We start from the raw sequence: 12,185 nt of genomic DNA, 5'->3' as shown, positions 1-12,185 counted from the left end.
AAGTGACAGCACTGGGATTTGAACCCGGGTTATCTGGCTCAGAACTTCTATTCCTCACCTCTGTGCTAAACTGCCTTCCTTTATTTCTGGTCTGTGTTCTGGTTGCTATGCCCTCACCACCTCGGCTGGCTTGGCATTTCCAGACCTCTGGGGCTGCACACTTAACACAGCATTCCCTAAGGCCTGTTACTAAGCATGAGTCTTTCTCAGCCTCAGAGGGTCATTCTGGGGACTCCTCCCACCACTCCCGGGGTATTCATTCAACCCAGGAGGCTCTTTGTGGCTCAACCACACACATTCTTTTAAAAAATAAAAATCAGCTTTTCATTTTAATGATGACACAACCCAGAGGTGAGGTTCTTGTTATCACACTGGGGGAATCTGGGTGATTGGAGTTGTAAAATCAAGTAGCTGGGGAATTCCTTGTTTTCTCCATAAATTATCCATGTGAGAGCCCTGTGTAATTTCACATTACAGGAGGGAGTGGCTGTGTTTAACTCCTTCTGTTGGAAGGGCAGACTTACTTCACTTCTTACTCAGCCAGGAGAGGGAGTTGGAAAGCATAGAAATGGAACTTCTTGTTATTACAATTCCTGGCTTTTAGCAAATATATTTATGTATGTGTACTTTAAAAATACATAGGAAAAACATCTGACTAGTACTGTATTCTATGGCCATGGCCACTGTTCTTGACAAAAAGAATTTCTATCTGGTTGTGCCGCTGTTCTGGCTGAGAGACTTGCCCTGGTTCCCCATTTCCTGCAGGGTACAGTTGGAACTCCTTCCTTGGCTCCAAGCATCTCATCTCTGACCTTCGCATCCCATCCGTTCCACAGACCCCTTGACCGTCTCCTCGCCTCCCGAATGAACTTTGCGGTTCCCACTTCTCACCTTTGTGCTGGCCCCCCTCTCCTCAGCCTGGCAACTCCTCTACATCATTAACAACCAGCTGGAATGGCACTCTCACTGGGGAGACCCTGAGAATGGTCCCTGGCTTCTTCCTTTGCAGCCCAGTGCTTCGAGGCTGTGGGAACCAGCAGGTTGAGCAGTGAGCATTGTGTACAGGTCTGCATCTTCTCTGGCCTGTGAGCTTCTGAGGTATTTTTGCATGCCTGATGCTTTGAACACAGAGCTGGGCACATTTCTGTTGAACAAAGGAAGCTGGTCTCATCTTTGCACATGTCAGTCTGCATTTCTTCCCCAGGAAGGGTTTTTGGGTGACGGGTAGAATACCAGGTGGGAGATTGGACCACCAGCCTCCAGGCTCCACGAGAGCCAGGCTATCCTGTGGCCTTGGTGCCTGCACTGTGGCTAGTGTGTATTCAGTCACTGCCTGAATGAGTACTGTGTTAAGAGCCTGTGCTGCAGACCTAGGCTCCGGTCCCTATTCCATTACTGCCAAGCTTGGCACATTGGACAACTTTTTTTATCCATTCTGAGCCTCTTTCCTCATCTATAAACTAGGGCTAATAAAAATACTTATCTCATAGGGTGTTCATAGAATTAAATTAACTTAGCCTACCATCTGACACATAGCAAGCCCCCAATCAATGGTGGTTCGTATTGTTAATAATGAAATGGATTGGTTATAGGATGTGATAAGTACTGGGAAGGAAATCAATAGGGTATTGTGATAGAGAATAAGATGGTGGGGTATAGGGCATGGTCCTATAGACAGCTTGGTCAGAGAAGCCTCCTGTGAGCTGAACTTGAGTGATGACACAGCTGAGTTAAGCAGAAAATGAATTTATTGCAGTGTCTAGGATAACTCAGAGAATTTGGGAAGGACCAGGGAAACAGAGACAACCCCAAATTATACTACCAAACAGTTATTGTAAAGACACTATTGCTGCCACTGCTGGGTAGGTGTAGATGCCATGGATTGCACCACCAACACTGGTTATAGGCCGTGGCTACCCAGTCTACCCTTACTCTACCTCTGCAAGCTGCCACCACCCTCACAGAATGGGGTCTGCAGTGGCCCTGCTGCTTTGTATCCCAGCACATGATTGGCTGAGCCTGCTCATGTTCTCATGCTGTGACTGCAAGGGAGGCTGGGAAACAAGTGTGTGGCACTCTCATCTCCTTTGGTAGAATGTGGGCTCTGGTTCCTGAGTTGGAGGATTCCCCAAAGCTTGCCAGGTAGGGGGTTCAGCTGCAGGAGACTCAAAGGGGACTCTTATGTCAGAGGCATATGCACGAGAGCAACTCCATCTTGAATAGGAGCTGGGTAGCATGAGGCTGAGACCTACTGGGCTGCATTCCCAGACAGTTAAGGCACTGTAAGTCACAGGATGAGATAGGAGGTCGGCACAAGATACAAGTCATAAAGACCTTGCTGAAAAACAGGTTGCAGTAAAGATTCTGGCTAAATCCCACCAAAACCAACATGGCAATGAGAGTGACCTCTGGTTTACAAATGCCATGGCAACATCAGGAAGTTACCCTATACGGTCTAAAAAGAAGAGGCATGAATCATCCACCCCTTGTTTCACATATAATCAAGAAATAACTGTAAAAATGGGCAACCATCTATGGAATAGCCATTCTCTTATTCCTTTACTTTCGTAATAAACTTGCTTTCACTTTACTCTCTGGACTTGCCCTGAATTCTTTCTTGCACGAGATCCCAGAACCCTCTCTTGGGGTCTGGATCAGGACCCCTTTCCTGTAACACAGAGACCCATGGAGTAAGGAACACGTAGTGTCACTGGGCCTCAGCAGCTTACATCTAATAGGTAGTGGTGCTTTAAGAAAGGCCTGACTGCTTTCCTCTTAGACAATGATTTTTTTTTTTTTAAAGTGCTGAATTTGGAAGCAACTAGTTCTCAATGTGATGAGAGGCTAGGAACTATTTTTTACACATCATTTAGTCTGTGCAGGTGTGGGGTAGCATGTTTCTCCCCTGTTTATCACAGATTTGCATTCCTGTTGGAAATGCCCTAGCCATTGTCAATGCTTATAATTGCTTCTTGTTACAGCCACGTGGGGCTTATTGTCCATGATCTTGTTGCAAAGTTTATTGTTTATCTTATACGGTCTCCAGGAAGCTGCATGCGGAAATCTCTCAGCCTTACCAGGAAGTCTGACTTAAAGGGACAGCCTCCAGGGCAGAGCCCTAACTGGGAGGAGGTGCTGAGCTTCCAACCAGGACCAGTTGCCTTGGGTGGGAGTTGGAAGCCCTTTCTGCCTATCTCATTTGGTTTGGTATTTTCCAGCATTTTGGTGATTCCTTTCTGATTCTGAATTAAGGGAGAAAAAGTGGCAATACCAATTCTTCAAGTACACATGACACACCCAAAACATAACAAAAGAAAAAACCACTTTCACTGGTGTTTAGGCAGAATGAACGCTCTGAGTCATGGGACACACATGCTTTAAATCTCTTGGTTTCTTGGGGATATTTTCATAGAAGTCTCGAACTTTTTAGATGGATACAGGAATTTCAGGGAAGTCAGCATTGTAAGATTTAAAAAATAAATATGACTTAAGTTTTAACTATGCTCTCATTTTTTTCCTCTATTGGAAGGAAGAAGGGAAATGGGAAACTGCAAGTTTCTATTTTCTTCTTAGATGCCCAGTTGACAGTCAAATCAGGATAGAAAAATCAAACTATGGATTTCAAATTTGGTACCGCTTTTCAATTTGCTAGGAAGAAAATTTGAACCAGTTTCCAACATCACACCAAAAAATTGCCTCTTCTGTTTGAAAAAAGAAAAAAATATTACTGTACCTTTGTCTTTTAAAAAATATTTATTATGGAAAAATTAAAACCTATACAAAAACAGAAACAATGGTATGATGGCCCAAAGTCCCCATCATCCTTTGTTCTGCCTTTTTTTTGAGACGGAGTCTTGCTCTGTTGCCCAGGCTGAAGTGGCACAATCTTGGCTCACTGCAACCTCTGCCTCCTGGGTTCAAGTGATTCTCCTGTCGCAGCCTCCCGAGTATCTGGGATTATAGGCACACACCACCGTGCCCAGCTTATATATATGTGTGTGTGTGTGTGTGTGTGTGTGTGTGTGTGTGTGTGTGTGTATATATATTTAGTAGAGATGGGGTTTTGCCGTGTTGGCCAAGCTCGTCTTGAACTCCTGACCTCAGCTGATCCTTCCACCAAAGTGTTGGGATTACAAGGGCGCCCAGCCTGTTCTGCTTTTAAATACTTTGTGTCAGTTAGTATCCTACCATCCTCCCTGCAACCCTGCTAGGGATAAAGGAGTCATTCCTGTTTTACAGATAAGGAAACTAAAGATCAAGGAAATTAAGAAGTGACTGGCCGGGCGCGGTGGCTCAAGCCTGTAATCCCAGCACTTTGGGAGGCCGAGACGGGCGGATCACGAGGTCAGGAGATCGAGACCATCCTGGCTAACCCGGTGAAACCCCGTCTCTACTAAAAAATACAAAAAACTAGCTGGGGCGAGGTGGCGGGCGCCTGTAGTCCCAGCTACTCGGGAGGCTGAGGCAGGAGAATGGTGTGAACCCAGGAGGTGGAGCTTGCAGTGAGCTGAGATCCAGCCCACTGCACTCCAGCCTGGGTGACAGAGCAAGACTCCATCTCAAAAAAAAAAAAAAAAAAAAAAAAAAAAAAAAAGAAGTGACTTACCAGGTCATTCAACTTGTAAATAAATGGCAGAGCCAAAAATCACAGAGCCCAAATATTAATTTACTGTTAACTATTCCAGCCAGGTGGTTGTTCCCAGAAATTATCCCTAAAGAGTTATCTGAAGTCAAAATAATGGTGAGAAACTTTTTAATAAGAATGATTCTTGCTTTTGTTATATATTTTTAACTAGGAAATTCAGTGTGTCAAGTGCTGTTTTTTGATATAGGCAGGTTACTTTTAAAAATCCTCCTGAGTATTCACGTGTCAGAAATACCACCCCCACCCCAATATTCAAATTTTCCACTTCTAACCAACTTTGACAGTACAATGCCAAATAGTAAGTCTCATTTCCAAGTAAGGAAGCCCTTTAGCTGATAGATGTCAGCTAATCAGTTTTGCAACTTTTTTTCTTCCTAAAAATTGGGCAGAAGTCAGTAACCCACAGATGGGAGTTTCACTTTTAACTGACAGTGTAAGGAAGGGGACTTGACAGTTTCTTGAAAAAGCTGCACCCAGGGTGTTCATATTTCTAAGAAATAACTGTATGAGCTTATTTACAAGCGGTCCCTGTCTGCTTCATGCAGAAATTCTTCAGGTGGCTCTTGCTTCTTGTGTTAGTGAAGGAGGCAGAACCGCAGCGACCAGGCCGGTAGCTGCTTCACACCATTCATCAGAAGATGGCTTTCCCTTTTTTTTTTTTTTTTTGCATTCACTTTTAAAAATAGATGCCCATGTATCAGTTGCCAAAATAATGTGAGGAATCTGGTTATACAAGTTCAGATTTGTTTAGAGAGAATAAAGACCAAGCTCAGGCGATTGCCCGTAACAAAACCAGTAAGATAAGCACTCAAGATTAGCCATGACTGGCAATCGTTGAGACTTCCATGTTCCAGCATCATTTATTTTTAGTTCCTGTGTTGCAACCATAGATGAAGACTTTTCTGTTTATTCATTCTTGACCTTGGGCAGCCAGGTCTGCTCCCACATTCTTCTCATCATTTTATAATCTTGTTGAGCTGGGATACTAAGCAGAGCTCTCCAAGAGCATCAACATTTTCAAATGTTCAGAGTCTCTTGAGTTGAACCACCTTGAGTCCAATAGGCCTTGGCCTGGGAAAGTGTCTGGACACCCCTGCTCCATTTGTCTAGGGTTCATGGTGAAGCAGGCAGAGGAGTTGCTCGAGTTTTACTTGGATTAACCACCCTTCCAGCTCTGAGGAGTAGATAAAGACTTCCAATAAAAGTGCATGACTGTGAGCAACTCCCAGGCTCTAATTTGATGTTCTTTTTATTTCTCACTGACTTGTTGTGCTTTTTGCCTCCCTGACAACATAGTAACACCCAAATTTTGTTTCTCCTTAGTCTTACCTAAATTTGTTTTTGAATTTTTGTTTTTCCTTAATCTTACCTTAGAAACCTAAGATCTGAGAAATAATAATCTTATGATGTTGGAACCTTGGTTAAGCCAGTGTGCAATATACTATTTAAATTTGGTCACTGCTACCATCCCATTTGAGATTTTTGTAGAGAACAGGGTCTCACATTGTCCAGGCAGGTCTTGGAACTCCTGGGCTCAAGCCATCCTTGTGTCTCTGCCTCCATAACCACCGGGATTATAGGTGTGAGGCACTGCACTGGGCCATGAGATTTTTTTACTACCTGTTTTTAAATTCAGTTTGTGGAATTTTAAAATTTGAAGTATCAAATGGGATATGTTTAAAGACCTTGAAATTCCCTTTCCAACTGTAAGGTTTTGTGAAATTTCTGACTTGCTGAGTACAAATAAGAAAGACATTAAGGAACCAGGATAAAGCTCAAATGGAAAGAATCATCGTTGCTTGCCAACTTTTAATGAAGAAGTAATTCTGCTAAAATCTAAAATTTTGTTTTATGTAAATGAAATTCTCAGAACTCTGATGAGTATGTTCCTTATAATATCTTTGTTAAGGAAATTGCTTGGAACTTCTCAACAGAAAATACCCTCAGATGTATCGAACAAGAACACAGGAAGCATGGTTCTTGTTCTAGTGATGCCATAACACTTTTAGTGGCATCTTAGTTAGATCCCAGTTTTGGTGCTAATCTCTTTAGAGCCCAACAAGAGGGGTTGTTACCAGTTTGGTTATGTAACCAGCTGTGGGAAAACAGGGTTCATCTTTGCATCGTAGGCACCTTGTAGGTAGTTTATGTATAAATATATGATTCAGCTCTATACACCAAAAGAAAAATACCATACACTGAGAACCTACGCCCCCAGAATTTTGTAATTTTTTCCCCCTTTTAACATTTCTCTCCAATCTATGTAGAATTTATGTTGGATAAGTATGAAGAAGGGCTTTAAAATGAGGCTTTTCTTTCCAAGAGGCAAGTGAATTGTCCCATTGTTAGCGATCCTTCTCTAGTGGTGTGTGCTCTAATATGTCAGATTCTTGAATATCCCAGAGCAGGTTTCTGGCTGTCTCTTCTGAGGGCTATATGCTTGTAGCAGGAGCTCTGAAGTAAGCTTGCTGGACCCCACTTCTAACCAACTTCACCACCTCTGGGCCACGTGCCATGGGGAGGTGTACACCACCTTTTTGAGTCTCAGTTTTTTTCAATCTGCGAAAAGAGAGATGATAATAAGGCCTACTTTGGGACCGTTGTGAGGATCACATGGGAAAATACATGGTAAGCACTCATATTAAAACATAAAAAATCCTTGGTCACTCTGGTTTCAGTAATTGTGGCTGTATGATATATTAATATCTGCACACAGGTTCACTTTCATCATGAGTTATCAACATTGGCAGAGGTAAGAGGAATGGACAATGAGAAGTGACATTTCAAGCGTATCTTTCGTATTTGCTAAATGTCCACAGGGCAGGTGGCTAAGTGAGTTAATTTCCTTCCATACCATAGCATGCTCTGCAGTAAGAGGTCGAAAACGTACGTGACAGGGAAAGATGCCCTGGATGTTAAATGAAAAAAGCAAGTGGTAGAACAATGTTATCATTCTATTTTTGAAAAAAATAAGATATTACACCCAGCAACTCATGTTTTTAGACAGAAGGAAATGTCTGGAAGGATTACCACCAGAGGGTGCAAACTGGTGGCCCCCCGGGGCCAAATGTAGCCAGCAACTGTATTATGTGGCCCGTACAGTACTTCTTATGGTGATGAATAGTTGCCAGCATTTACAATTGAGAGATTTTACATAAAACCCTGAATTTCAGGGTTTTATGTAAAATTAGAATGTCTGGTCACCCTGGGCCATTAACCCCTTAGGAACCCGAAAAGCTGGAACTGACCTAAGACAAAAACTCTCAGTGGTGCCCCAGTGCCCACCTGGCCTTTTCTTTCAAGTACCTGACCCCTGGTCCTAAATCCATTTGGGTTAATGAGCCTCTGTCTACATCTGGCTTTTTAACCCCAGTGCGTCCAGCAAATGGGATCGGGATAGAAAAAAAAGTAGGGCCTTTGGGAAGACTCACTTTTTACTTTATATACTTCTGTGTGGTTTGAATGTGTGACAGTGATGCTATGTTACTTTTAAAATGTAAAAACCAATACATAAACATGTTTGAATACTTGGTAGTATCCTAGATACCATAGAGAAAACTGTTCCTTTTGATATCCCATTATAAAGCTCAAAATGAATGTGGACCTGGCGGATCAGAGCCTCTTACTATTGAAATTCTCCTTTTGACGTGCCTCCTTCATGGACCCATTTCAATTTGGGAGTTATTGCTTCTGGTCAGAGCAAGGGCATCAGAGGAGATGGACGTGCCCTGTTCTTGCCTTGCTTTTTGCAGGCTGCATCCCTTTCCCCTGCCAGGACATCTGTTGGCCCTCTCTCTGTCCCTCCCTACTCCACTGCTACCTGCCCTGGAGCCCCTCAAGTTTCACCTCTTCCACGAAGTGCTGCAGCCCACAGGTTTCAGTTCTTCTTTCCCATTCAGTCAGCAGTCGGAAGTTAGGTTGAATCATTCTAGGATTTGTTCATGTGAATTTTCCCTTCCTCCCCCCAAAAGAAATAAAACATAGTATGCTCTGGTCATCTCACATTTCCAATGAATCCTCACTGGGGTGAGGCTGGCCTTGGCTGCTAGGACTCCTTGAAGTGACTTGTCAGAAAATCCTTCAAGAGAGGAGTGGCTGGGTGATGCAGCCTCCCTCGTTTCCTAGGGCACTGTCTTTCTTCATCGGCTGAGTTGTCCCCAAAGCTGGCTAATCTCAAGTTGTTTACAGGCTTGTTCAAATTCAGGACCCTTCCTGTGTAGGAGGCTGGAACAAGAGGCCTTAGGAATACCTGCTCTTACCCCTCCCCCAGCCACCACTTAACTAGCTTGCTTTGTGGGGAGTCAGGCTTTAGGAAATAGGGAATCCCGAGGACAATCTGAAACCCACTTCTCGGTGGACACTGCCATTTGATCTGACACTCATTACTGAGTGCTTCCAGGTGCTAGCTCCTTGGTGACCCAGATGCTTGCCTGAAAGGCAGTGATTTCACTTCCTCCTTTCTCTAAGCAGGTATGATTCCCTCACACTTTTTGAAGCAAGACCCAAGCCTGTCAGAGCAGCCTCCAGACCTATTAACGTTCTTGGTTTCTTCCAAATTACCCCGTAGTTCTGCACTGCCTTGCTGTTGAGTTTGCCAGTTCTTCTGCCTAGAACACTCGTCCGAAGACTGCCCATGTGTCTCTTGCTCTGAGAATCCTTCTCAGACTTTGTCCCCATGAAAAATGCATTTGCCAAGCTCACTTATTTCCTGGACCCCTCAACACTTTGCAAATTCCTGGCAACGTGGATGGAGAGAGCCTGCTTTCTAATGAAAGTCTTGGATTTAATCTCCTTCTGTTAGACCAGAAGCTTATTGTTCAAATGAACCTGCTGTCTTTGCTGGGTCCCCTGACTTTACTCAGGCCTGAGACAGAGGAAGGCTCTTAAAAATCTATGCATTTGTAAGAAGGCCTCAGGAAACCCTGGGCTAAATCTTAGCTGCTAAAATTTGTAATTAGGAAGATTTTTGTAAGTCAAATACAAATTCTTTTAGTTATCTTTTAGATAACTAAAATAAATAAATCAATAATTGAGAACTACACTAGAGTTATGTCTCCTTGAGTTTGAGACCCTCTGCCAATGCGCAAGGAGGGTGAGAGTGCTGGTTTGTTTGTGGGGAAGGAGTGAAGCAGGCATAGTTTTCAATCTGAAAGCTTATAGTTTCCTATGAGACAGTCTCCCTTACCCAAGAGGTCTGGGTTTTTTATAAGGCAAGGAACTGGAGCAAGACATTCATTCTGGTGAGATCCCCACTTCATAAAACAAGGAATGTCAGCCATGAATTATTTCCATAATAGCTCTGAGCAGGAAGACCTCTTACCCCTGACACAAGTTGAAAGGGAGGTTTCCAGAAGCAGCTACTTTGAAAGGGCTCTGAAGGGAAGATGCCAGGTTTGCATAAGACAAAAAGAAACGGATGGGTGTGTAGTTGCTTTTGAACGGCGACTCAGTGTGGGCTCTGTATCCCGGGCAGGGCTACTGATTCTTGGGTAAAGTTCAAGTAGATCATTGATTCCTCTTTGAAGACCCAAAGCTCTCCTCCCAATGTCCCTTCTCCTAGTGATGCTTTCTTTTCTACTTCACCCTGATGTTTGGGTCTGCAAAGCTCCAGGCAGCACATCTGCTGCAGCCGACGGGATGCTTCACATTGCTTTTGGTGGGGACCCAGTGAGCACTGTTTGTCTCTCACAGGCTGGGGACTGTCAGTCAGAAACTGAACTTCTGGTTTACCTTTGAATGCCCAAAGAGTGCTCTGCAAAAGCAGCAGTAGTAGGAGAGGTGCGGAGCTCTTGACTGGTGCGGCTCTCAGACTCTGACACTTGTAACTGATGGCCCCTGTCACTTCCTGTCATGCAGCCCAAGTGGCGGGGAGGAGTTCCTTCAGGGAAACTATGCTCAGCCCTGTTCAGAGAATCCTGTGCACAGGGCTCCACTGCAGTTAGGAGCCGGCGAGTTCGGGTGGATGAGGTCAGAGCGCCCCATGGTGTGGTGCTGCCTCTTTGTCCCTGTGCAGGTAAGCCCCTGCTGCTGAGCCTGGGATGGGCCGGCTCTCAACTCCCACCCGAGCCAGGATCTGAGGTGTGGGAGGACGCAGTGTTCTTTTTACCTTCCAAGACACTGATCAGAGAACTGCTGTTAAAAGTACCTGGGATGATGGAGCCAGATTCCCGCCTCACTTTACTATGAATCAGAAGAGCACTGTGGCTGTGTTTAAGACCGCAGATGGCTTTGCTTGGTTGCGAGGGTGAGCTGAGTGGTGTGCATAGCTTTCAGGGCCTCCTTTAGCATATGTGATTGGAGGGGAACAAAGGGAAGGGCTTTTCACGCTGTGCTCTGCAATGCTACTGTTTTAATTTTTGCAAGAGGATGATTTTAATTAATGGGAAGGAAAAGAGAAAAGAAGGATGCATCCGCCTTCTGTTTTATTGTTGCTATTTAATCACAAAGTGGATTTCCAAGATCTTCTCTTTTTCTTTGAATTGGAAGATGGCTAAACTCGGTTTTAGAAGTTCATGCTGCTTGCAGCAACTGTTTTGTAGGTTTCCCTAAAGTGATCCTGGTGTTTTTGAGTCTGTTTATTATTGGGAGAATGAAGTCAGATATTATCAGTGGAGACTCAGACTTGATACCATGCTCATTAAGAACATCGTTGTTTGGTTTGGGTTATTTTGGAAAGAGTGTCTGGAAATGTTATGTTTCCATGGGTTGAAGAATGGTTAGGAGCTCTGAAAGTTACTTTCCCTATCCCTTTATTTGTTTTTTTGTGGAGGTAGTTGTTAAAGTTTTGGATAACCCAAAACTGTTCTTTGTTTGTTTGTTTTTGTTTTTTGAGACAGAATCTTGCTCTGTCATCCAGACTGGAATACAGTGGCGCAATCACAGCTCACTGCAATCTTGACCGCCTGGGCTCCAGCAGTCCTCTTGCCTCAGCCTCCTGAGTAGCTGGGACTACAGGCATACACCACCATGCCCTGCTAATTATTTCATTTTTTTGTGGAAACGTGGGTCTCACTATGTTGCTCAGGCTCGTCTTAAACTCTGAGCTCAAGCAATCCTCCTTGAGCTCAAGCTTCAGCCTCCCAAAGCGCTGGGGTCAGAGGCATGAGCCACTGCACCTGGCTTGCCAAAACTGTGTTTTAAAGGCAATGTCCATTGCTTTTTCTATTCTTCTCATCAGAACTATGTTCCTGGAACTGATTTCTGTAACCCTAATTCCAGCTCTTGTGTATGACCATTGTGTATGACCATTCTAAACATATATTTTTTTCACATTTTTTATTGTGGTAAAAATACATATAACACATAATTTACCATCTTGACTATTTTAAGTAAATAGCTTAGTGGTATTAAGTACATTCATAATGTTGTACAACCATCACCACCATCCATCTCCAGAACTCTTTTCACCTTGCAAAACTGAAACTCTATACCCGTTAAACAATAACTCTCCATTCTTCCCTCCCCCATCCCATGGCAACCACCATTCTACTTTCTGTCTCTATGATTTTGATTACTCTATCTCATATAAGTAGAGTCAAAC

At 43.8% G+C, this 12,185-nt stretch overlaps 1 protein-coding gene across 2 annotated transcripts in view; it reads left to right on the top strand.

Moving 5' to 3' along the window:
* ARHGEF3 (Rho guanine nucleotide exchange factor 3) overlaps nt 1–12,185 on the top strand; it is a 340,537-nt gene that overhangs the window by 137,202 nt on the left and 191,150 nt on the right. The window contains exon 1 of one of the 2 annotated variants that reach the window (XM_010360457.2): nt 10,502–10,658. The exons of the other annotated variant lie outside the window; for it this stretch is intronic. Coding sequence (XP_010358759.1) covers nt 10,608–10,658 — 51 coding nt within the window. The 5' untranslated portion in view covers nt 10,502–10,607. Of the gene's footprint in view, nt 1–10,501; nt 10,659–12,185 lie in introns of those variants that run through there. 2 annotated transcript variants of the gene reach the window in all.

Source organism: Rhinopithecus roxellana, chromosome 1, assembly GCF_007565055.1.
Source record: "Rhinopithecus roxellana isolate Shanxi Qingling chromosome 1, ASM756505v1, whole genome shotgun sequence".
Lineage (NCBI taxonomy): Eukaryota > Metazoa > Chordata > Mammalia > Primates > Cercopithecidae > Rhinopithecus > Rhinopithecus roxellana.
Note: the sequence above shows the minus strand (reverse complement) of the source record. Positions and strands in the feature narration are given on the sequence as shown.